Source organism: Papio anubis, chromosome 1 (assembly GCF_008728515.1).
Source record: "Papio anubis isolate 15944 chromosome 1, Panubis1.0, whole genome shotgun sequence".
NCBI classification, from domain to species: domain Eukaryota; kingdom Metazoa; phylum Chordata; class Mammalia; order Primates; family Cercopithecidae; genus Papio; species Papio anubis.
This window is the reverse complement of record NC_044976.1, coordinates 50,920,554-50,947,090: the sequence shown is the minus strand read 5'-3', so window position 1 is coordinate 50,947,090 and position 26,537 is coordinate 50,920,554. Positions and strand designations below refer to the sequence as shown.

General features: G+C 36.8%; 1 protein-coding gene across 13 annotated transcripts in view; it reads left to right on the top strand.

Moving 5' to 3' along the window:
• Positions 1–26,537, top strand: part of TUT4 (terminal uridylyl transferase 4) — a 215,133-nt gene that overhangs the window by 130,666 nt on the left and 57,930 nt on the right. For all 13 annotated transcript variants that reach the window (XM_031668776.1, XM_031668769.1, XM_031668797.1 and 10 more), the window contains 5 exons: positions 11,731–11,908; positions 13,413–13,501; positions 15,251–15,302; positions 18,096–18,165; positions 19,806–19,932. In XM_031668776.1, the coding sequence (XP_031524636.1) occupies positions 11,731–11,908; positions 13,413–13,501; positions 15,251–15,302; positions 18,096–18,165; positions 19,806–19,932 (516 nt within the window). The remainder of the gene's footprint in view (positions 1–11,730; positions 11,909–13,412; positions 13,502–15,250; positions 15,303–18,095; positions 18,166–19,805; positions 19,933–26,537) is intronic.

Below are 26,537 nucleotides of genomic sequence, written 5' to 3'. Positions count from 1 at the left end.
CACTCCAGCCTGGGCGACAGAGCGAGACTCCGTCTCAAAAAAAAAAAAAATAAAATAAAAAAAAAGAAATTTATAAGCTTTGGGAATTTGTAATTTTTCAGTTATTTCCATTAAAATATCCCGTAGACATGGATATAGAGTTCTTTTAAAAATGTATTGGTAAATTAGCTATTTAATTTTTTCTTTTTAAAGCTACAACAACAATAATAATGCTATGTAACCTCTTACTTATCTCTAAGTCTTAGCTCATATATCTTCTTTAAGAAATTTTCTACCTGACCCTCTCAGCAAGTCTGGGTTGGATACTCCTTCTCCGTGCCCCCATAACAACTTTTACATATCTGATTAGAAAATCTAACATATTGTATTCTGGCAGTCTACCTTCTCTTCCCTTCTAGACTTCAATATGCAGTATTCTAGAAGGCATATTTAGTTATTTTTGTTTCTGAGTTGCTTAGGATAGTGTCTGACAACAGTAGGTGCTCAACATAGTTTTCTTGAAAAAATGAATGAACTGAAACAAATAGAACAGGGACAAGGGAGTAGTTTAGGTGATAGTAATTAGGAATTTTCCAAAAATGTCGGAAGATGCCTATCATTAGTTCCAGGAAGTTCGGGCTTGCAAGCAAGAAAACTTTTCTTTGTTTTGTTTTGGAGACAGTGTCTTACTCTGTCTTCCAGGCTGGAGTGCAGTGGCACGATCTTGGCTCACTGTAACCTCTGCCTCCCAGGTTTAAGCGATTATCCTGCCTCAGCCTCCCAGGTAGCTGGGTTTACAGGCACACCATGCCTGGCTGATTTTCATATTTTTGATAGAGATGGGGTTTTACCAGGGCAAGCCAGAAACTTAAAAAGAAAATCATACCTAGGCTGGGTGCAGTGGCTAAAGGTCTGTGATCCCAGCACTTTGGGAGGCTGAGGCAGGTGAATTGCTTAAGCCTAGGAGTTCGAGACCAGCCTGGGCAACGTGGCGAAACCCTGTTTCTACTAAAAATACATAAAAATTAGCTGGCCATGGTGGCATGTGCCTGTAATCCCAGCTTCTTGGGAGGCTGAGGTATGAGAATTGTTTGAACCCATGAGGTAGAGACTCCAGTGAGCCAAGATCACACCACTTCACTTTAGTCTGGGCGAGGGAGTGAGACTCTACCTCAGGAAAAAAAAAAAAAAAGAAAAGAAAAAGAAAACTATACCTGTATACTTTATAGATTGAGTATACCTTATCCTAAATGTTTGGGACCAAAGTATTTTGGATTTTTTCAGATTTTAGAATATTTGCATTATACTTTAATGAGCATTTCCTTTGAGCATCGTGTTGGTGTTCAAAAGTTTCAGATTTTGGAGCATTTCACATTTTGGATTTTCAGATTAGGGATGCTCAGTCCGTATAGGGAAACTTTAGAACATTACAGAAACAAACAAAAAGAAAGCAAACTTGAATGCAGCCATATAGGACTTACACTTTTGGTGAAGTTAGAGTAACAGTGGATTTACTTTTCCCTTGAAATGACCAAAAAAAAAAAAAAAAAAAAAAAACCAGAAATATGAAGCAGTGGTTTTCAGGCAGCAAAGGACAGTCAATGAATGAAAAACAAATGGCCTGAGCCCAATGTTGGCTCCAGCTTGAGAGTTTCTAGATTACACTATAGGGAAGGGAACCCAGTGGACTCTCACAGTTGAAGAGAGGGACCTTAGAGTCCACTAAGTCCAGGATAGCTAGAATTCACAGGACAGTGTAACTAAAATGAGAAAACTGCACAAAAAGAAATCCAGGGAACTGTAGATGGTCCTCTTAAAGTATTCAGCACAATGCTGATTGGTGCATGCATGTGAAATAGCTTCCTGAACCCAGAGAAAGAACTGTCAGAGGAAATTAGAACAGTGCTTGGTACTCACACAGGACTTTTTCCTGTCCAGACTGGAAAGCCTCATTCTTCATGAGACATTCGGTAGAGTACTCAGAAAAATCTTGTTTCAGTAGTATAGATATTTAGTACTAAACTAAATGTGGTCTGGTCCTATATAAAATATTTTAAAGGCAAGATTCAAAATGATAAATGGTTTCCAAGTATTTAATGTCATTACAGAACAAAGCTTAGGGATATTACAGAAATACAAAAATACTCATCACTGAAAAAAATTCACATAATGTGACATTTAGTCAAAGATTATCAGGCATGCAAGGAGACAGGAAAATACTAATCATGATGAAGAGAAAAGTCAGCTGTAATAATTGACCTTGAACTGACCAGCCTTTGTTAGGATTAGCAGAGAAGGACAGTAAGACAGTTAATACAACTGTATTCTTGATGTTCCAGAGATGAAGTAGAGACATGGAAATATGAAAAAGATATGAACAGGACTTTTAGAAACGAAAACTACAACATCTAAGATTAAAACTACATTGGGTAGGAATAATAGTACATCAAACATTGCAAAAGAAAAGGTTAGTGAACTCTTGAAGATATAGCAATGGAAACCACCAGAGTGAAACACAGGAAAAATTAAACAAAAAGGAAAAAGAAAAAAGTCATTGAGCTCTGGGATAATTGATACATGTACCTGTTCTATACAAATTCTTCCAGAACATTGAAGAGGAGAAATACTTCCCAGTTCAGTCTGTGAGTATGAGGTCCACATAACTCTGATATTCAAACCACAGAAATACATTACAATAAAGGAAAACATTATTCTTAACTTGTTGACTCCGATGGGAGGAAAAAAAAGAAAATTTTAGACCAAAACTCCTCATGAACGTAGATGCAAAAATTCTAAATATAATTTTAGCCAGTTGAATCCAACAGCATATTAAAGGAATGAATATGTCATGATCAAGTGGGGCTTTATTCCAGGAGTGCAATGTTAGTTTTACATTAAAAAAAAGTCGCTCATTGGTCAGGCACAGTGGCTCATGCCTGTAATCCCAGTCGTTTGGGAGGCTAAGGAGGGCAGATCACCTGAAGTTAGGAGTTCGAGACCAGCCTGGCCAACATGGTGAAACCCCATCTCTACTAAAAATACAAAAATTAGCCAGGCATGGTGGCTCATGCCTGAAATCCCAGCTACTTGGGAGGCTGAACCCAGGAGGTTGAGGTTGCAGTAAGCTCAGATCGTGCCACTGCACCCCAGCCTGGGCAACAGAGCAAGACTTCATCTCAAAAAACAACAACAACAAAACCCGCTCATTGTGATTTACCATGTTAGCAAACAGAGAAAACTATGTGATTATCTTAGTAGATGCTGAAAAAGCGTTTTCAAAAATGTTTTGATAAAAATTCTAAGCGTGGCCGGGTGCGGTGGAGCATGCCTGTAACCCCAGCTCTTTGGGAGGCTGAGGCAGGCAGATCACCTGAGGTTGGGAGTTCGAGACCAACCTGGCCAATGCGGTGAAATCCCCCTCTACTAAAAATACAAAAATTAGCTGGACGTGGTGACACACACCTGTAATTCCAGCCACTCGAGAGGCTGAGGCAGGAGAATCGCTTGAATCCTGGAGGTGGAGGTTGCAGTGAGAGCTGAGATGGCGCCACTGCACTCCAGCCTGGGTGGCAAAGTGATACTCTGTCTCAGAAAAAAACAAAAAACAAAAAAGGTCTGAGCAAACTAGGAGTAGAAGACGACTTCTATAACATGATAAAAACATCTACAAAGCTGGGTGTGTTAGTCCCAGCTCCTTTGGTTGTTTGAACCTAGGAGTTTGAGACCAGCCTGGGCAATATAATGAGACCCTGTTAAAAAAAAAAATTCTATTAAAAACTAATAGTTATCATCATACTTAAGTATTAAAGACTGAATGCTGTTCCCCCAAGATTAGGAAAAAAGACAGGTATGAAAGTAGTGTAGCTGCCTTGGAAAAGAGTATGGTGGTTCTTCAACAAATTAAAAATAGAACTACAGTATGATCCAGTAATTTCACTTCTGGGCATATACTTAAAAGAATTGAAAACAAGGTTTCAAAGAGATATTTATACACCCAGGTTCATGGCAACATTACTCACAATAGCTAGTATGTGGAAGCAATTCAGATATCCAATGATGGATGAATAGATAAGCAAAATGTGCGGTATTCATACAATGGAATATTAGCCTTAAAAAGGATGGAAATTCTGCAATATGCTACAACATGGATGAACCTTGAGAAATGCTAAGTGAAATAAGCCAGTTAGAAAACGAAAAATAGTGTATGATTCCATTTATATGAGTTTTTTAGAGTAGTCAGAATCAGAGACAGAATAGTGCTTGCCATAGGCTTGGAGGAGGGGGAAATGGGGAGTTACTGCTTGACAGAGAATTTTGGTTTTGCATTTGTGTTCTGTGTTAGAGTATTTGGATTTTATTTTGAGCATTATGGAGTTTAATAACATGTTGTTTTCGAGATAGAGTCTTGCTCTATCGCCCAGACTGAAGTGCAGTGGTGGGATCTCAGCTCACTGCAAACTCCGCCTCCTGGGTTCAAGCAATTCTTCTGCCTCAGCTTCCTGAGTAGCTGGGATTACGAGTGCGCACCACCACACCTGGCTAATTTTTGTATTTTTAGTAGAGACAGGGTTTCACCATGTTGGCCAGGCTAGTCTCGAACTCCTGACCTCATGATCCGCCCACCTCGGTCTCCTAGAGGGCTGGGATTACAGGCTTGAAACACTGTGCCTGGCCATAACATGTATTTTTGCAAGGTCATTCACCCTGGCCTCTGTGAAAGAAGCCTGAGAGGGGTCTGTTTGGGGAGACCAGTTAGCCTTTCATAATAATCTAGTAAGCTATGATGAACACTGACCTGAAGTAGTAGTTAGTGAGAATGGAGTTGAGTTTGAAGAGAGATTCAGCATGTAGAATTGTGGGAATAGAGGCCCACGATGTCTTGAATGATCATAAGGTATCTGATTTGAGATGTTATCAAAGATTGTGGTGCCATTTACTTAGCAGAAATAAAAGTTTCATAACATTCTGAGTTTGAGACACTTACGGAACATTTCAAGTAGAGATGTCCCACAGTCATTTGAATATAAGGATCTGGAACTTATGTTAGCAGTTGGAGATTCAGGTTTGGTAAACTTCAGCAGTTGAAATCATAGATGAATTCACCAAATGAATAAGGACAGAATGTCAAGGAATACAAACATTTAATGGACTAGTAGAGGAAGAGCAGTGAATAGATTGGTGAATGAGTAGAATAATAGGAAAAATAGAGAAAGGTGTTAGAGAAACTAAAAGAAAGGAAAGTTTCAAGATGGTAGTCGAAAATGTGATAATATGGATAAAAATAATCTAAAAGCTTAAAGATGTCTGATTTGGTGCCTGTAGTCTAAGCTACTCAGGATACTGAGGTGGGAGGATCGCTTGAGCCCAGGAGTTGGGGTACATACTGGGCAATGTAGCAAAATCCTGTCAATTAAAAAATAAATAAATAAAAATTTAAAATGTCAGATTTGGCAACTAAAGAGGTTTTGATAATCCTGGGAAGAACAGTTTCTGTTTTAGAACTAAAAAAGACGTAGTTTTGAGTGAGGAGGTATAAGGAAATAGAATAGACTCAACTTTCAGAAAACTTAATTGTACAGAAAAGAAAGGAAGACTGGTAGTAGCTAGAGGGGCACACAATTTTTTTTTCTTTTAATTTGGCAGAGTAAAATTCTCATCACAGTTTTAATTTTTTAATTTAAATAATCATTTAATCTTTCTCTCTCTTGAGTGTAAGCTCCATGAGGGCAGGGATTATATGCATTATTTTTTCCCATCTTAGTACAGTACCTGGCATATAGTTGTTCCATAAATATTTGTTGATTAATGATTTAAATGGAGTGGAAAGACCATACGCTTTGGAGTTAGAACTAGATTTAATTCTCAGTTCCACCTTGTAGTTGTAGGATGATATTTAACATCTATAAGTCTCAGTATTCTTATCTATAAAATGGTTTTGGTAGTATCTATTTGGGGAGTGATATTGTAAGAATTAAGTGACATAACATGTGTAAAGCACTTGGCACGGTGCCAGGCCCGTAGTAGGTAATCAATAAATGGTAGTTGTTGCTGTTAGTGTAGAGGTAAAGAGTGCTTACTTAATGTGCTGGGTGGCTTGGTGGCTCACACCTGTAATCCTGGTACTTTGGGAGGCCAAGGTAGGTGGATCTCCTGAGCTCAGGAGTTTGAGACCAGCCTGAGCAACATAGTGAAACCCCATCTCTACCAAAGATACAAAAAATTAGCTGGGCGTGGTGGCATGTGCCTGTGGTCCCAGGTACTTGAGAGGCTGAGGTAGAGGAGCTCTTGTATCTGGGAGGTGGAGTTTGCAGTGAGCAGAGATTTACTCAATTGCACGCCAACCTGGGTGACAGAGTGAGACCTCGTCTTAAAAAACAAAAAAAAAAACTTAATGAAAACACAAACTAGTAGATTGTGTAATGTTTAAAATAAGGAGAAGGAGATTATTACTGAATAGGTAAAGAAGGATGGAATTCAGAGCATAGGTGATAGTATTAATCATGATTTCAATGGAGCATTTCATTATGTTGGAAAAGAAAGGTATTAAGAAGGGTTTGCTGAATATTTGACTTTTAAGCTATACCTTGAAGGATGATTAGTTTTACCAGGTAGATACACATAGGGGACAAAATGATTAAAGGCGTGGAAGCCCAATAGCACATAGAGTATTTGGAGACTGGTGACTATTTAAATGTGGATGTCTCTTGGAGAGGTTGAAGGAAGACCTAGAAATGCAATTGAGACCAAAATGCTTTATATTCCATGTTAAGAAGATGTTGCGTTGTCTTATTGGCACATTGAACTTTTTTTTTTTTGAAATTTTTTATTGTGGTAAAATATATATAAGATAAAATTTACCATTTTAACCATTTTTAAGTAGACAGTTTAGTGACATTAAGTACATTTATATTGTTTTGCAATCATCTCCACTGTCTACCTTCATTCAGAACTTTTTCATCATTCTATACTGAAACTCTGTATCCATTAAACAATAATTCCCCATTCCTCTCTCCCTGCAGCCCCTGGTAACCACCATTCTATTTTCTGTTTCTATGTGCTTGTCTATTGTAGGTACCCCATATAAATGGAATCATACGTTATTTATCCTTTAGTGTTTATTTCACTTAGCGTGTCTTCAAGTCAACTGTGTTGTAGCATCTATCGGAATTTCTTTCGTTTTTGAGGTTGAATAATATTCCATCATATCTGTATGCCATGTTTTGTGAATCATTTCATCCATGGATGGGCATTTGGGTTATTTCCACCATTTGGCTGTTGTGAATAATGTTGCTGTGAACATCGATGTACAAATACCTATTCGAGTCCCTTTTTTCATTTATTTTTTGTATATACCCAGAATTGGAATTGCTGGATCAAATGGTAAATCCATGTTTAATTTTTTGGGATTGCCATGCTGTTTTCCACGGTGGCTACATCATTGTACATCTTTATCAGCAATGCACAAGGGTTCCAATTTCTCCACATTCACACCAACTCTTGTTTTCTGCCCCCCCCATAACAATCCTGATGGATATGAAGTGGTATTTCATTGTGCTTTTGATTTACATTTCTCTAATGATTAGTGATATTTAGCATCTTTTCATGTGCTTATTTGGCATTTGTATATCTTTGGAGAAATGTCTATTCAAATCCTTTGTTCACTTTTGAATTGGGTTGTTTGTTTTCTTATTGTTGAGTTTAAGGGATTATTTATATGTTCTGGATATTAATCCCTTATCAAATACACGATTGCAAATATGTTCTTCCATTTTGTAGGTTGTCTTTTTATTCTGTCAGTAGTATCTTTTGATGAACAGAAGTTCTAAATTTCATCCAGTCTAATTTATCTGTTTTTACTTTGTTGCCTATGTCTTTTGTGTCATGTTCAAGAAATCATTGCCAAATCTAATGTCATGAAACTTTTCCCTTCTGTTTTTTTCTAGGAGTTTTATAATTTTACGTTTCTTAGTTACGGCTTTATAGCTGTAAGTTTAGGTTTTAGTTTCTTTCTTTTCTTTTTCTGTTTTTGAAATGAGGTCTCTCTTTGTTGCCCAGGCTGGAGTACAGTCATGGCTCACTGTAGCTTCTACTTCCTGCACTCAGGTGATCCTCCTGCCTCAGCCTTCCAAGTAGCTGGGACCACAAGCGTGTGCCACCATGCCTAGCTAATTTTTTATTTATTTATTTATTTTGAGACACAGTTTCACTCTTGTTGCCCAGGCTGGAGTGCAATGGCACAATCTTGGCTCACTGCAACCTCCGCCTCCTGAGTTCAAGCGGTTCTCCTGCCTCTGTCTCCCAGGTAGCTGGGATTGCAGGCATCTGTCACCATGCCCAGCTAATTTTTTGTGTTTAGTAGAGACGGTGTTTCACCTTGTTGGTTGGGCTGTTCTTGAATTCCTGACCTCAGGTGATCCACCCGCCTCAGCCTCCCAAAGTGCTGGGATTACAGGCATGAGCCACCGTGCCCGGCCTAATTTTTTATTTTTTGTAGAGGTGAAGTCTCAAGTGTGTCACCCAGGCTAATCTCAAATTCCTTGGCTTCAGCAATCCTCCTGCCTTGGCCTCCCAGAGTATTACAACTGTGAACCACTATACCTGGCCTAGTTTTAGTTTCTGACATTTAGGTCTTTGATGCATTTTGAGTTAATTTTTGTATATGATCTAAGGTCAGAATCCAGCTTCATTCTTCTACATGTGGATATTCAGTTTTCCCAGCAACACTTGTTGAAAAAAACTGTTGTTTCCCCATTGAGTGCACTTGGCACCCTTGTCAAAAATCATTAGACCATACATGCCAGGGTTTATTTCTGGGCTCTCTGTTCTTTTTTTGTTGTTGTTGTTTTGTTTTGTTTTGTTTTTTGAGACAGAGTCTAGCTTTGTTGCCCAGGCTGGAATGTAATGGCACGATCTCGGCGCACTGCAACCTCCACCTCCCTGGTTTAAGCAATTCTCCTGCCTCAGCCTCCCGAGTAACTGGGATTGCATACAGGCATGCACCACCACACCCGGCTGCCATATATATATATATAATTTTTTTTTTTTTTTTTAGTAGAGGCGGGGTTTCATCATGTTGGCCAGGCTGGTCTTGAACTCCTGACCTCAAGTGATCCGCCCACCTCTGCCTCCCAAAGTGCTTATAGGCATGAGCCACTATGCCTGGCCTGGGCTCTCTGTTTGATTCCATTGGTCTATATGTCTGTCTTTATTTTTATTTTATTTTTTTTGAGACTGGGTCTTGTTTGTCGCTCAAGCTGGAGTGCAGTGGGTGCAATCTCAGCTCACTACAACCTCCACCTCTGGGGCTTAAGCTATCCTCACTTCAGCCTCCTGAGTAGGTGGGACTGCAGGCAGGCACCACCATGCCAGGCTAATTTTTGTATATTTTATAGAAACAGGATTTCACCATGTTGCCTAGGCTGGTCTCTAAATCTTGGGCTCAAGCGATCCTCCCACCTCAGCCTCCCAGAGTGCTAGGATTACCGGCGTGAGCTACCATGCCCAGCCATGTTTGTCTTTATGCTGGTACACATACTGTTTTGTTTTGTTTTATATTTTGAGACAGTCTTGCTCTGTTGCCCAGACTGGAGTGCAGTGGCACGATCTCAGCTCACTGTAATGTCTACCTCCCGGGTTCAAGCAGTTCTATCTCAGCCTCCCGAGTAGCTGGAATTACCATTGTGTGCCACCATGCCTGGCTAATTTTTGTATTTTTAGTAGAGACGGGGTTTCTCCATATTGACTGGTCTGGTCTCGAACTGACCTCAAGCAATCCGCCTGCCTTGGCTTCCCAAAGTGCTGGAATTACAGGTGTGGGCCAGCTCGTCTGACCATGTTGTTTTGATTACTATAGCTTTGTAGTACGTTTTGCAGTCAGTAAGTGTGAATCCTCCAGCTTTGTTCTTTGTCAGGATCGTTTTGGCTATTTGGGGTCCTTTGAGAGTTCATGTAAGTTTAGGATTGATCTTTATATTTCTGTGAAAAATGTCATATATATATATATATAAATATGTGTGTGTGTGTGTGTGTATATATATATATATATATTTTTTTTTTTTGAGATGGAGTCTTGCTCTGTCACCCAGGCTAGAACGCAGTGGTGTGATCTTTACTCACTGCAGCCTCCACCTCCCAGGTTGAAATGATTCTCCTGCCTCAGTCTCCCAAGTGGCTGGGATTGCAAGTGCCTGGTACTATGCCCACCTAATTTTTATATTTCTATTAGAGATGTGGTTACACCATGTTGGCCAGGCTTGTCCCCATCTCCTGACCTTAAGTGATACGCCTGCCTTGGCCTCCCAAAGTGCTGGGATTACACATGTGAGCCACTGCGTCTGGCCTTTTATCATTTTTTCATTAAGTCTGTTGCTATTAGTCCTTTGGATGGATCCTAAGAAAATAGTACTGAAACTTAGATGCTTCTCTAAGACTTAGATTGTAATTAAGAATTGCAGAAATGGTCACAGAGACTTACAAAAATGAGTTTGACTTACCCCTCATGTTTGATAATGCTGTACCTGAGGTAAGCTTTACTTAGGTTACGTCTGAATATGGTAACAGTTAGTGAAAATAGGAATGGACCAAAGTCTTTTAGTATATTTGGTTGGGTGGGGAAAACAACTAGCTTTAGCTATTATATCTGATGGGAGCGTCATGTTTCAAAAGATAAGAGATGGTTTCTTGACTGAAAAATGTTAATAGAAAATGCCTGTGTTATAATACTAAATAAAAGAGAACGATTGTGACTCAGTTGTGTTAAAGAATGAAAGAGATAGTAGGATATGAAATTGTGGGTTATTTTCTTCTTTGTATTTTCCTGTGTTTTATGTAGCTTTTGTAATTAACATTTTTTAATCAGAAAATACATTAATTTATAAAAGTCGTTGCATATATATAGCAAAGTGTCTTTTTAGCTCCTAGATTTAAATTGGCTTTCAAACTTTTATCAGAACAGAGTTTTTTTGAACATTTTACATAGTGTTGGATGAAATCACAAAGAGAAATCACTGGTGAATAGTAGGCAGGAAGTTTTCCTGTGACCATTTAACTTGATACTATATATGCTGATTAGATAGGATTCAGGACTTTTCTGCTACATCTAAGACAATCTGCCTTGGTGCAACAAAATCATCAAGTAAGTATTGTACTTAAGGTACTTTGGCTTTAATGTAGCATTTCAGAATTTATGCAGACAGTACAGTGGAATAAATTTTTAAAAATTTAGTAGCGCGGTGGCTCAAGCCTGTAATCCCAGCACTTTGGGAGGCCGAGACGGGTGGATCACGAGGTCCGGAGATCGAGACCATCCTGGCTAACACGGTGAAACCCCGTCTCTACTAAAAAATACAAAAAAAACTAGCCGGGCGAGGTGGCGGGCGCCTATAGTCCCAGCTACTCGGGAGGCTGAGACAGGAGAATGGCGTAAACCCGGGAGGCGGAGCTTGCAGTGAGCTGAGATCCGGCCACTGCACTCCAGCCCGGGTGACAGAGCGAGACTCCGTCTCCAAAAAAAAAAAAAAAAAAAAAAAAACTTAGTAGCATCCCTTCCCCACACAGTACCTCTTATTCTTAAAACCCTGCTTCCCAAAGGCAGAGGTCTCTCTTTTGTTCACTTCCATACTGTAGGTATCTGGTAGATGGAAGGTGAATATTTGTTGAGTTAGTTTATTTCTGTCTTTCCCTGCTAAATATAAGAACATTAAAATAGAAACTTTTTTTTGTTTTTATTGTTGTGAATCATTACATTAATAGGAAAAACAAGAAGAAAGTGAGCTTCGTTCTCTGCCACCTCCTTCCCCTGCCCACTTGGCTGCTTTAAGTGTTGCAGTCATTGAATTAGCAAAAGAACATGGAATAACAGATGATGACCTCAGAGTCCGTCAGGAAATTGTGGAGGAAATGTCAAAGGTTATAACGACATTTTTACCAGGTAGAAATACATTTCGTGTTTGATTTTGAAAATCACAAAACTCTTCCCCTTGCTCCTCTTGAATTAGGGTACGTTTCTTAATGTTTTTCTTCTCTTTTCTTCTTAAAAGTAGATAAATTTTATTGTTTTATGAATTAATTTTTGAGGGAAATATTTCACACAAGGAAATTGAGAATTATGGCACAGCACACTTTTGTGCTAAGAAAAAAAGATTTTAAAAATGCCAGATGTAGAATTGTTTCTTAGTGGTCAAATATTTTAGTTTTTCAGTATCACTGATTTCTGAGTGGACTATTTTGTTATACTGTTTTTAGTATAAACATTTCATCCAGTCATTGAACTAAATTTCTGTTGCCTGATGGTGGGGAAAAATCAATTTACTTTTAATAGAGCCTTTAGAAAATGCTTATTGTTTGGTACAAGGGAGTGTCAGATTTATTTTAGATATTTATATATGGACTATTTGCTTAGCCCATATCTTTTTTGCATCAGTATAGGGTTAAAAGTAAATGTATCTGACATAAGACTTACTTCTTCCCACCAAAGGGATTTTGGAAAGTTGATAAATTATACTTTCATATAGATCCATTTTGAGATTTATAAGAAAGAATATAAAATTGAAATTTAAAAATGGAATTTTTAAAGTATTTATATCATAATATGGCTTTCTACCTAAAATACATTGAATCCTTATTTAAGTTACATATAAAAATTATTTCCTATGATAAGAAAAGGAATGAAATTTTTATGGGTTTAGTGACTTGAATGACATTCAGACATTTTATGAACTTGAAAAGTAGACTTTCATATATATGTAACTGAGGATGAAGTTAAACTTTCTAAGAAACTAAATCTGCCTGATCTGTCCCAATCATATTATTTTCAAATTGGCCTCTGGTGCGATCCTTTTAACATTTGCCTTATTATGATTTTTGATTTTTGGAATAACATGTTTCATAGTCTGGGAAAGCTGTAAGTAGTGTATTATTGCTTTTTTTATTTTTATTTTTTTTCTATAAACTCTTGAGAACCACAGTGTTTTGGATTTTAGGTTTACAGAATTAATCGACTTCACTTCATATTTTATAAAAGCATTGGCATTGAATGTTTATGATTCTTTCCCCAAAGTGCTCTTACATAAATATTTAAGAATAAGTAAATGTAGTTTGTGATAGTAGCCATAGCTAAGTTGGTACATTGGTTACTGTTGTATATTGAATGCTGAACATATTCTCGGTCATTTCTAAATGAACTATTACTACAATTTTGTTTAAACACTAAGCTTCTATGAGTAGTTTCTCTCTCCCTTCTCTGTTCCTGTACTCCATAAGAACCATTTTTGTTATTTTATAGATCAGTTAGAAAGGGTGTCCTTCTTGTATAATTGTCTTACTAGAAATGGAATACATAGAACTGAAGTGTGTGAAATTTTCCTGTTGCTGTTTTTTTACATCTGTCATATTTGCATGCAATTTCATGCGTTGATGTTTTTCCTTTATTCCAGAATGTTCACTTAGGTTGTATGGCTCATCTCTGACTAAATTTGCTCTGAAAAGTAGTGATGTTAATATAGATATAAAATTTCCTCCCAAGGTAAGTAATTAGAAAAGAGTCTTTCCTGTGTGGTTCTTAACTAGTACTTAGTAGTTTTTATGGATTATCTTCGTAGAGAAAGGATAGGGGAATATAAAACTCTGATTTGTGTAGTGTTACCATCATGACTAAACAGTCCTTTTGGAAATTACTATTACATTTCAGACAAAGGTGGGATAAAAGAAATAAGGGACAGGGGCAAAAGGAAGCAGAAGAGTAAAGCTGGAAAAAGGAAAAATGTTTATATTTGAACATGTTGAATAGTTAATACTTCTAGTAAGCAGTATAGAAGGTGGGAAGAGTTTTGAAATCAGATACCTAGATTCAGATCTTGGCTGTGATAAGCAAGTTGCTTGAACTTTTTGAGCTTCAGTTTTCTCATTTCCAAACAGGAATAATAATTTTTATATTAAATGAGATAATATATGTCAGGTGTTTTAGTATATAGTATCTGGTACATATGGGTACCTTTAATAAATAACACCTAGAATCATTAAAACAATATTGATATTGTTCTAATATTGTTATCAGTATTAGAACAATATTGTTTAGCACTGCTGACATTATTGACATATCAATCTTTTAAAATAAGTCAATATTTTATGTTTTAAATTGAATAATATGTTTATGTTCAGGGAAGTTTGATTTGGGTGAAAATTTGGTGTTTTTAGGCCGATACATTTACTTTATAATTCATGTATGGTTATTAAATATTTTTGTTGTTTGTTTTTTGAGACAGAGTCTCACTCTTTTGCCCAGGCTGGAGTGCAGTGGTACAATCTCGGCTTACTGCACCCTCCATCTCCTGGGTTTAAGCGATTCTCCTATCTCAGTCTCCTGAGTAGCTGGGATTACAGGCGTGTGCCACTATGCCTGGCCAATTTTTGTATTTTTAGTAGAGACGGGATTTCATCACGTTGGTCAGACCGGTCTTGAACTCCCGACCTCAGGTGATCCACCCGCCTCGGCCTCCCAGAGTGCTGGGATTATAGGTGTGAGCCACTGCACCTGGCCTAAATACTCTTAAATAGCAAAAAACACTTTAAATATTTGACAAGCTTGTTACATAAAATAGTATTTTTATTCTAAGCCTTTTGACTAAGCTGCCAGTTATCTATATCCCTTAAAGTTTTTATCTCAACAATTTTCTTTCGCAGTCATCTGGTCAACTCATTTCTTTTTTGTTTTGACGGTAAATTCCAGAACCTTTTCTTGCTTTAAGAAACGATTAATTGTAAGAGTGTTTCTGGAATAAAAGTGCTACGTCATTTACTGTATTCTACTTCTTTGAACAAGATTTGTTGACATAAAAGTAAAACATGGCCGGGCAAGGTGGCTCATGCCTATAATTCCTGTGCTTTGGGAGGCAAAAGTAGGAGGAATCCTTGTTGCCAGGAGTTCAAGACCAGCCTGGGCAATATAGCAAGACCCTGTCTCTTAAAAAAAAAATACTAGCTGGATGTGGTGGCATATACTTGTAGTCCTAGCTACTCGGGATGCTGAGGCAGGAGGAGTCCTTGAGCCCAGAAGTTCAGGCTGTAGCAAGCTATAGTCATGCTGTAGCCTGGGCAATACAGGGAAACCTCATCTCACAAAACAAAACAAAAAACCACTGTTTTGTTTTCATTATTTAAAACACAGAGCATGATTATATTTAAATGTTTTTCTTTAATGAAATTGAGTTCTCTTTAATGTTCTTCTGTCTGAACTTTGAAATTAGTATATTGATTTATTTTGAAACTTTTTTAGATGAATCATCCAGATCTTCTGATAAAAGTACTTGGGATTTTAAAGAAAAATGGTGAGTTTCTTTTCCTCTTTTTTTTTTTAATTTGTCTTTCTAAAGTTACATGTGTTATTTATATATGGCTAACCAAGTTAAAACTAAACTGCTGGCATAGTTGAGTCATTGTATTACAAATGGAGATACACACACACACACACACTTGTTTATAAGTATACTAGAAAATATAATTTAACTGTAACTTAGGTAAAAAAAAATGCCATATTAAAATTGATACGTAGGCTGGGCACAGTGGCTCACACCTGTAATGCCAGCACTTTGGGAGGCTGAGGTGGATGGATCACCTGAGGTCAGGATTTCGAGACCAGCCTGACCAACATGGTGAAACCCCGTCTCTACTGAAAACACAAAATTAGTCAGTCATGGTGGCATGTACCTGTAGTCCCAGCTCCTCGGGAGACTGAGGCAGGAGAATTGCTTGAACCTGGGATGCAGAGGTTGCGGTGAGCTGAGATTGTGCCACTACACTCCAGCCTGGGTGAAAAAAGTGAAACTCCGTCTGGAGAAAAACAAAAAAAAAACCTTCATATGTAAAAAATACTGCCTTTTGGGTAATTAAAAAATATTTGCTTTGAATATTATGGGCATTTCTTATGTAAAAGAAGACAGGAAACCTATAATCATTATGAGATCATTACTGAAAGAAGATTAGGGAGAGAGTTGGAATAAAAATATATGCATGCATTGAGTAAATATGTTTTTTGCCACCTAAAGCATCTGTATTAATTTAATCATTTATATTGCATCAATTGAATCATACCTAGTTGAGTTTTTCGTGTGTGCTTTGTCTGTCTGGATTGCCTTTGTAAACACATCATTCGTATAGGTAAAAAATTTTTAAAAATGACAAGATTCTCAAACCAGGCTCCAGGTCCTATATTACAATCTACAAGATTTTCTTGGTTTTTACTTACTGTTTTTCTTGTTATAAAGTAAATGCTTAAGATTAAGCTTGGAATCTGGAGCTAGACTTTCTGGGCTCAGATTTTAGTTCTGCCTCTTATTGTTTGTGTGTCCTTTGACAAATTATTTGTGTTAATACTTTAGCTTTCCCGTCTGTAAAATGGCAATATTATATTGTATCTTTTTGATGAGAAAGTTGTTGTAAGAATGAGATAGGCTAAACTATAGTTTAGGAAAGCGCGGGATATACAATAACTTCTTACTACATTTTTGCTGTTGTGAATTTTATTATTACCCTAAATTATATGAATCAAAAGTATCTGGCAAAAGTACTTGCAACTTGGGTTAGAAGAGAGAGCTTTTTTAAAAGCCATACTCTCTCATTGACTTTAATGTGAATTCTAAATTTCTTTTTTCTGTCTACACAATCAGCTCTAATTTATCAGTTTCCTGTTGGCCATTGTCTTAGGAAAGTAGTTTTCTAGGGATGAGTTTGGTACAGTTTATCCTATAAAGGTATTTTAATACAGTTTTCTTTCTTAAATACTTGTTTCTAATTGCTCAAAAACTTTAAAGTTTACTACAGATAAGAGGTAGACATAGCATTTACCTCTTAGGTATATCGTCCTAGCACAAATATTTAGTATATGCCTTTTCCATCCAAAATATGTAAGTAGATCATCTTAAGCCATACAAAATAGGCTTATAAAACTCAGTCTGATTGTAAAATTGATTATTTCTTCCTTTATGTTCTTATTGTATCTTCTACAGGTCACCTACAGGATTTATTTGTTTATATATTTGTATTCCAAACCCCTTACTGACCTTTTTTTTGCCTTACTCATTGTCATATTCATACCGCATAATGAAATTTCTGACATATAGGTCTTCAGCACATGTTTTTTGACTAATCGTTACAACAAGTACTATTGAGAAATTTTCTTTGAATTACAAGCGGTGGTAATCTTTCTGGGTTTTTTTGTTGTTGTTATTTTTGTTTTGTTTATTTTGAGACAGATTCTCACTCTGTTGCCCAGGCTGGAATGCAGAGGCGCGATCTTAGCTCACTGCAACCTCTGCCTCCCAGGTTCAAGCAATTCTGTGCCTCAGCACCCCAAGTAGCTGAGATTACAGGCACGTGCCACCACACCCAGCTAATTTTTGTATTTTTAGTAGAGACCAGGTTTCACTCACTTGGCCAGGCTGGTCTTGAACTCCTGACCTCGTGATCTACCCATCTCGGCCTCCCAAAGTGCTGGGATTACAGGTGTGAGCCACCATGCCTGGCCAATCTATGTTTTTATTTAGATTAGACATTTATGGCATGGGGCTTACCCTTGGAGGTACAGAGAAAGATTGCAGGGTAGAAATGTGCTTCATCCAGTTAGTCCTTCCTTAGCAACTTTGATTAGGCAAACTCTTTATATGCTAATGGGAAATGTGGGCAGCAGAGTTAGGTTGCAATTATATTGGTAATTTAAAAGAACTAAACTGTCAAAGCATGATAGGTCCTCCTTTCTTGGCTCTTGTGGAACTAGCTCTCAGGAGTAAGGGATGTCTTCTCTTTGCTATATCTATTAAGGTTTAACAACTTTGACTAGATTATCTACTTACTTGGAAATATTAAAACTTTTAGGGATGTTAAGACCTTTCTTAAGGTGATTATAATTTTCGGACAGTATTTGGGACTGTACCTGTGGTTTGTGATATACAACGAATGACATCAAGAGAGGTAAGAGATTCTGTTGAGTTGGTGCTCATGAGAAGAGTGGATTATCCCACAGAAGCAATGAGGATGATTTTCAGAAGGAAACTGTTACTTAATATTTACCGTAGAGTACATATTTTAGAGATGTTGACATTACCTTACTTTTTTTTCCTTATTAGTATTATATGTAGATGTGGAATCTGATTTTCACGCTAAAGTTCCTGTTGTGGTGTGCAGAGATCGAAAAAGGTTGGTAACAACGAAGAGAAAATATTTAAAAAAAGAAACCCCAACAACCAAATTTGTAGTGAATGATGTCTAAGAGAGAAAGTTTTTGCTTTAGATTTCTCCTTGGATAAATATGACTAAGCTAGTTTCTATTCATTAAAAATAGCAAGCTTACCAAATGCATGTGAACAAGAAATATGTAGAACACCAGACAGTTGAAAATAAAATACTCTAGGCAAAACTTTAATTTTTTTTTTTCAAGTCATTCACTCACCCAAGAGTATTGCATTTACTTGTATGTAGGTACTACTTTGCTCTAGGGATACAGACATAAATAAGAGCCTCTCTAGAGTCACTTGAGCCAAGGAATTCAAGACTAGCCTGGGCAGCATAGTGAGACCTTGTCTCCACAAAAAATAAAAAAATCAGCTGGGCGTGGTGGGTGTGTGTGCCCAGCTACTCTGGAGGCCGAGGTGGGAGGATGGCCTGAGCCTGGGAGGTTGAGGCTGCAGTGAGCCATGATTGTGCCACTGCACTCCAGCCTGGGTGACAGAGCGAGACCCTGTCTCAAAAAAAAAGGAAAAAAAAGCCTGTCTTCTCAAGGATCTCACAATCTATTAGAATTTAAGTTTTTAGTTCACTTAAATTGAATGAGTTGGTTTAAATTGAATAAACTCAAGATCAGTTCTAAATTGAAGACTGATCGTGCCTTTCTAGTTAGACGTCTATAAGTCTAAGAGAGCAAAGTGCCTTTGAAAGCAAAAACTAAATCCTGTTTGAAAGTAGTATGGGAGACATGGAAACAATACAGAAATGATATTCTTTTATTGATTATTGTATTATATTTTAAGATCAAAGTATTTTCTTATTCAAAGCTAGATGAATCTATGGTGATCTAGTTCAGATTTTTTACTTTCTAAACTAGAAAAATGAGACTTGGAGTGGTTATCAGTGGTTTATCAGTTTGTCCAGGTTCACATCATTTAGGGGAAAACTATAATTGGAAAATGGAGGCAAAGTGACTTTTAGTGTTTTTTCTGCCACATTGTGTTAAATTGCCTGTGTGTTCACCTGAGATTTATTCTCCCTGCTTTCAAAATGTCTTCATTACACTTCTGTCACCCCATTTAAGGTAGCTGCTATTTTCACTTATACAGAAGCATAACTTGTGGGTTAATCTGCAAATCCTGTCTAATCTTTACTCTGAAAATAACATATTAATACAGTTGTGAAAGCTTGGATAGGAAAAATTAGAGTCAAGAAGTATAGCCAGTCAGTTAAGTATTCATTTTTTGCTATTATCATGTACAAAGCAAGAGGAATGAACTAGGAAATAACCTTGCACTATTTGACAATGAAGAGATCAGTGCCCTGTCTCTCATGTATATCAGTTTTGGTAATTCATAATGCTGCTTTTGAAATTAATTTCTCATTAACTTAAATACTAAGTTTGGTTGAAATTAATTTCTGAAGTACAAATGAATGTTAAAAACATCTTTCTTTAATTCGTATGGAACTCTAGTAATGGAATGACGTAGTTTTCAGTTAGCTCTAAGGTACTATATTACAATATGATAACTAGAAAGAGTAGCCATAGGATTTGAAGTATTCTGCTTTTAAGGGTATTAATACAATGAAATTTGTTTCTTTCTCATTCACAGTGGTTTACTTTGTAGAGTGAGTGCGGGAAATGATATGGCATGTCTCACTACTGATTTACTTACTGCCCTTGGCAAAATAGAACCTGTCTTTATTCCCTTGGTGTTAGCCTTTCGCTACTGGGCTAAGGTAAGTGAAAGAAAGGAAAACTACTTATTTATATTTTTAGAAGGAAATGTGTTTAATCTTCAAAATTAGGCCTTTTCTTGTAGCATGTAACATCAATCATAGCATGTGGGAGAGAGTAGTTTCCTGTGCTTGACAGAAAGTGGTGTGGCAGGTTGTAATTTATGGACATAAAAAATAAATTTTTATAGACACATACACTTATTGATATATTTTAGAATTTTTAATTGTCGTGCTTTATTCTCCTTTTATGTACTATAGAAATGTTCTCTTTCATATCAGCATATGAGGCTCAAGTTTTCACTCTTACCGTAAGTTAAACTTGTAAGGTTTTAACATCTATATATGTTAAGATTCTTTTGTTGGCGTATTTTTTTCCCCAGTCTCTAAGAATGCTATTCTCTTTCCTCTAAATCATTGATAACATGTACCAATTTCTGATTGGGCAACTGCTGAGCATTCGTTATTTAAGTTTCCTAAATTAGAATTAATCTGTATATCTAAAGGCTGTGGTTGACCTGTGTTTATTTCTTTGGTGTGGGGATAGAGAGGAGTGGTTAATTATCAATATCAGTCCAAATGACTAGAGAGAGAGACTCTAGCTTTTTGTTTGTGTATTCCTGCCCTATCTATAGAGTATTCATCACTTGTTAGACTGGTGATAAGTAAATTCTCAGTCGTATACAAAGAAAACCGATTAAGGGGATGGTGTTAGAGTGGTAACTTCATAGCAAAAATAGAGAAGTCTCTGGAATTTTTTGTCTGGACTCTGTTTAGAGAATTGCCCCCATGCTTGGGGCAGCACCAGCTGGCTGGGTGTAGAACAGTCAGAAAGCCTAAGGTTGGGGCTTCTGTATACAAAGCAAGGCGTTTGTATTTGCTGTTTCCCTCCTCTAGAATGTTCTTACCTTAGGTATTTAGAGTGCTTCACTCTTACTTTTTTCAAGTTTATGCTCACATTAATTACCACCTGCCATACATAAATTTGTTGCAGTCTGTTCTGTGAAACTGTAAACTCTTTGGCGGGGGGTGATTAATGTTTTATATATTCACGGCTGATCCCCACTTCCACTTATCTTACTGTGTCAGCACATAGTAGGCACTCAGTAAATGTTTGTTGAATAAATGACCTAGCTTCTTCAGAAAGGAGTTTGTTCGTTTGTTTGTTTGAAATAAAGGTGGGGTCTCATGATGTTGCCCATGCTGGCCTCGAACTTCTGGGCTCAAGTGGTCCTCCCACCTTGCCCTCCCAGGTGCTGGAATTACGGGTGTGAGGCTCTGTGCCTGGCCAGAAAGATTTTTAACCCATGGAAGTGAGTGGAGGCAGTAAAATAGGTTGAGGGAGGGTGACTACTTCCTCTCATGTATCTTACACTCTATGCCTAGCATACTATAGGAAATCAGTGCTATGAAATGGAGTAAACCAATTCCAGGTCTAGTTTTTTTTTTTTTTTTCCCTAAGTTTTTTTGTTTTTGAGATGGGGTCTCTGTTACCTAGTGCTGCAGTGAGCAATCACGGCTCACGGTAGCCTCAACCTCCCAGGCTCAAACGATGCTCCTGCGACAGGCTTCCTGAGTAGCTGGGACCACAGGCGTGTACCACCATGCCTGGCTAATTTTTTTATTTTTTTTGTAGAGGTGGGGTCTCATTTTGTTGCCTAGGCTGGTCTTCAACTCCAGGGCTCAGACGATCCTCCCACCCTGGCCTCCCAAAGTGCTGGGATTACAGGTGTGAGCCACAGCACCCAAGGCTTTGCTAAGTCTTCGAGCAAGGTACTTTACCTATCTGAGCTTCAGTTTTTTTTCACCTGGAGAGAATATTTTGGTAATGCTATTAGATAATTCATGAGAATATACTTCAGGCTCTAAAATTCTACAGAAATATAAAGGATGATGGAATACACTTCTTTGTTGGTACTTTTAAATTATGCCCTAATTTTTTTTGCGGTCATAAAGTCATGTCAGTTTTCTCCCAGACATTGTTCTATTCAGTAAAATAAGTAGTCTGTATTAGAAGATTATAAATGATATCAAATATGTTCTTTTTATTTTGGAAAAAAATGTGGCCTATAAATATTATTTCCTAAAGTGACTCTTGGAAAAGGTTGCTCATGGTGTTTTAGTACTTCATCCATATAGATTCTAAATATGCCAGTCGATGGACACTGAAACATGTATTACAAAACTGGTTGTACAGTAGTTCTTTTCTGTTTGCAACAGAATAACATGTCTCATTTTTGTCATTTGTGTTAGTTGCAAAGAAAGATTTTTCATGGTATTCATTTTCTTAAGAAACTTAGAAATAATTACTAGTATATTTTTCTTCTAAAGATTTTTAAAATAGCTTCGTTTTTCCTGAAGTTTTAAGCCATATTGTACATTATCTAGTTAAGCATGCATTTTCCCATGATTTGGGGGTTCACAACAATTCTAGTATATAATTTATTCTTTTAACTATGATATGAGATTGCAGTTGATTATTCTCTGGCTGTCTCTTAAGTAGTTATAGTCTTTGCATTTTGGTAATAGGAAATAGTTTTCTAAATAAAGCTTCTTAACTCCAGGCAGCAGAACTCTTTAGCCTTATCATCAGTACATTATTAGTCAAGTTACCTGACTTAGAGCCACTCTTTGTGGTTAATATAAGAATTGCATTTTAGCACTATTTGACATCTGAAAGAGATATCTGGGTTTTAAGAGCTGTCTCTTAAACTGCCTCAATCTTGTTCATCTGTGAGATGTCTGGTGATGTTAGCAGAATATATTGACAGTTCTTTATCATTGCAAAGGAATTTTTGGTTAAGTCGAGTTATTCATTAGGCAGTTTACCCTTGTCTTAATATTTTGGATAAGTGAGAGTTTGTTCTAGTGGAATGTTTCAAACTCTTTTTGACAAGTGTTTTTAGTTGTCTTTTATTTTGAGTTGTAATCTTAAATGTACCAAGATATTATACTACAGTATAATTACTCTATATTATTATTACCTAAATCTTCATTGTCTAGAGAAGAAAACAATGATTTAAAAATGAATCCAACCAATCCAGTATAGACCAATCGTATATAGATGCTACAATCTAATGAAATGTAAGCAAATGAAATACATCCATGTATCAAAGGTTAATATGCCATGATCATGCATGATTTACTTCAAGATTATAAGAATGGTTTAATATCAGGAAGTCTATTCACATAATTTATTATATTAACACATGAAGGAGAAAAAAAATCCTAGATGCTGAAAGGGCATGTTCCCCCTAACAGAAACTTTTAAATCAACTAGAAATGGAAGTTTATGATGAAAACCGTTTATTAAAAACACACACAAAAAACAAAGCCAAAACAATAAGAAACATCATTTAAGCCATATATGTTAGGATGAAGAATATTGCAGAGAAGTTCACCATTAATGTTGTACATTGTTTTGGGATTTTTAGGAAATGCAATAAGAAAATGAAATAATTGAATGTAAATATTGGAAAAATGATAAAATTATCTCTTTGTGCTAATGATATGATTGTATGCCTAGAAAATCCTAGTAAAAAACTATGAGGATTAAGACTAAGTATAAAATAAATATACAAAAGTCAATGGCCATTCTCTGCCATAAAAATAACCTGTTAGAATGGAAATGGGGAAAAATATGTACTTTCATGACAGCAACATAAATTATAAAACACTAAGGAAGAGATTTAATAAGAAAGATATAAGAAGACATTATATTATTGAAAGATGAAAGCAAAATCTGAACAAATCCATCCATTCAGCAAACATTCATTAAATGCCTTCTGTGTGTCAGACACTGTTCTAGAGGCTGGGAACACGTAACAGGACATACAGAGTCCTGCTTTCATGGTGCTCATATACTTCTGGAAGAGTCAGACAGTAAAGAAATATATAAATGGTAATATCTGCTAGAGCTTAGTGCTACAAAAATGAAATGATAGAATGAATGACATTACTCTGAATTGTCAGGAAAAGACTGTGAAGAAATGATATTTAAGCTCAGACGGGTAATAGCTAGCTACGTGAAAATCTAATGGAAAACTCTCCAAGGGACAGTTAATCCAAAGCTTCCAAGGTGGGGATGAACTCAGGAGGAGCAAAAAGGAAGGCTAGAGTGGCTGTAAAACTGCTTTAATCAGAAGTATGCCATTGGCATAGAAATAGAAAAATAGATCTGTGGGACAGAATAGAATGCTCAGATAATCTAGTGTATAGATTTTATTAAATAGTGCTTTCACAAGTGTATCTCACTAGAAGAAAATAGTGTTGGACTCAGCATGCTAAATGCAAAAATAAATTTTACTTAAAATTTAAAATTTTAGAAGAAAAATGTAGGAGTATGTGTATGTAAACAGTGGGATGGGGAGCTCTTTTTACTATGATAGGATACCTAGAAGGTGTATAGTTGTCCTCAGTATCCAGTGTTGGGGGGTTTGGTTCCAAGACTCCCAAGGATACCAGAATTTGAGGATGCTCAAGTCCCTTATACAAATTGTGTGTTATTTGTATCTAACCTTCACATAGACTCCAACATACCTTAAATCATCACTAGATTACTTATAATATCTAATACAGTATAAATGCTCTGTAAATAGTTGTTATACTGTATTTTTTATTATATTGTTATTTTTAATTATATTGCTATTTTTAGTTTTTAAAATTTAAAATTTTAATTTTTTTGAGAGACAGAGTCTCACTCTGTTGCCCAGGCCGGAGTGCAGTGGTGCCATCATAGCTCACTGTAACCTTGAATTCCTGGGCTCAAGGGATCCTCCCACCTCAGCTTCCTGAGTAACTAGGACCACTGGTTTGTGCCACCGTGCCTAGCATATTTTTGTTTTGTTTTGTGTTTTTTCAAGAGACAATGCCTTTGCACCTGGCCTTTAACAAATTTTTCAATTATATATATTTTTAGAGACAAAGGTCTTGCTATATTGTCTGGGCTGGACTCAAACTCCTAGACTCAAGCAATCCTTCTGCCTCTGCCTCTTAAGTAGCTAGCTGGGACTACATCAACTGCAGGTGATATGTGTCCATCACCACACCTGGCAATAATTAATTAATTAGTTTTACTTAATGAAAAAAATGTATATATAAATTTTTTGATGGGGTCTCGCCCAGGCTGGAGTGTAGTGGTGCAGTCTCAGCTCACTGCAACCTCCACCTCCCGGGTTCAAGTGATTCTCCTGTCTCAGCCTCCTGAGTAGCTGAGATTACAGGTGCCTGCCACTGTGCCTGGCTAATTTTTGTATTTTTTGTAGAGACAGGGTTTCACTATGTTGGCCAGGCTGGTCTGGAACACGGAACACCTGAACTTAAGTGATCCACCTGCTCTGCCTCCCAAAGTGCTGGGATGATATGCATGAGCCGGTATGCCCAGCCTAAAAAATATTTTCAGTCTGTAGTCGATTGAATCTGTAGATGCAGAACCCATTGATATGGAGGGCTGAGTGTCTGAAATAAGCATATTTAAACTAAAGCATAGCAAAAATTAAAAAATGTTACATGGTAAAATATATCATAAATAGTATCAAAAGAAAAATAGTAGATTGGGAAAAAAATAACATCTTTCAAATGCATATATCAGACATAAAGGTTATTATCCATAATTAAAACTCTTATAAATTGATGTATTGCATGAAAATAGAAAAACTGGCAAAATATTTAATGGGCAATTTAGAAAAGAGTAAATCTCAAATGGTTAGTAAACATGTACAAATTTCATAATCTCTTTAAGGTCAAGGACATGCAAATTAAAGTAACTATCAGATATTACACTTCTCTCATCCCATTGAAAATTATTGAAAATTAGTTTTTAAGTGATAATACTTAGTGTTTGAAGGGGTGTATGCACTAGATAATACGTAGTGTTCGTAGAGTTGAACACACCTAGGTTCCTGGTGGAAAATACAAATTTTTGTAGTGATTTTGGAAAAACAATTCTTAACAATGTATTTTAGGATTAAAATGTATCACTAATCTTTTAATTTAACAAACATTCATGGGAATACAGCTCATAGAAATAAGCACCAATACTTAGGAAACCCTATGTATAAGGAAGAACATTACAGCATTATTTGAAGTGGCAAAAACTGGGAGCAAAATGTGAATGTTCTTGAATGGGGGAACTATTGTGTAACCATCCATATCATAGACTATAATTTAAGCATTTAAAAGAATGTGTTTGCTGGGCATGGTGGCTCATGCCTATAAATACCCAGCACTTTGGGAGGCTGAGCGGGGAGATCATTTGAGCCCAAGGGTTCGAGACCAGCCTGGGCAACATAAATAAAATTTGTCTACAAATAGTCTACAAAATAAAAAAATTTGTCTACAAAATAAAAAAATTAGCTGAGCATGGTGGTGCATGCCTGTAGTCCCAGCTACATGGAAGGATCACTTGAGCTTGGGAGGTTGAGGCTGCAGTGAGTCGTCATCATGCCACTGCACTCCACCCTGGGCTACAGAGTGAGACCCTGTCTCAAAAACAAAATAATGTATTAGATCGTGCTAACTGACTTAAAGGGACTTTCTTGATGTATTGTTAAGGGAGAAGAGTAATATACAGAGAGATGTCTATAATATACTATTTTGGTAAAATAATG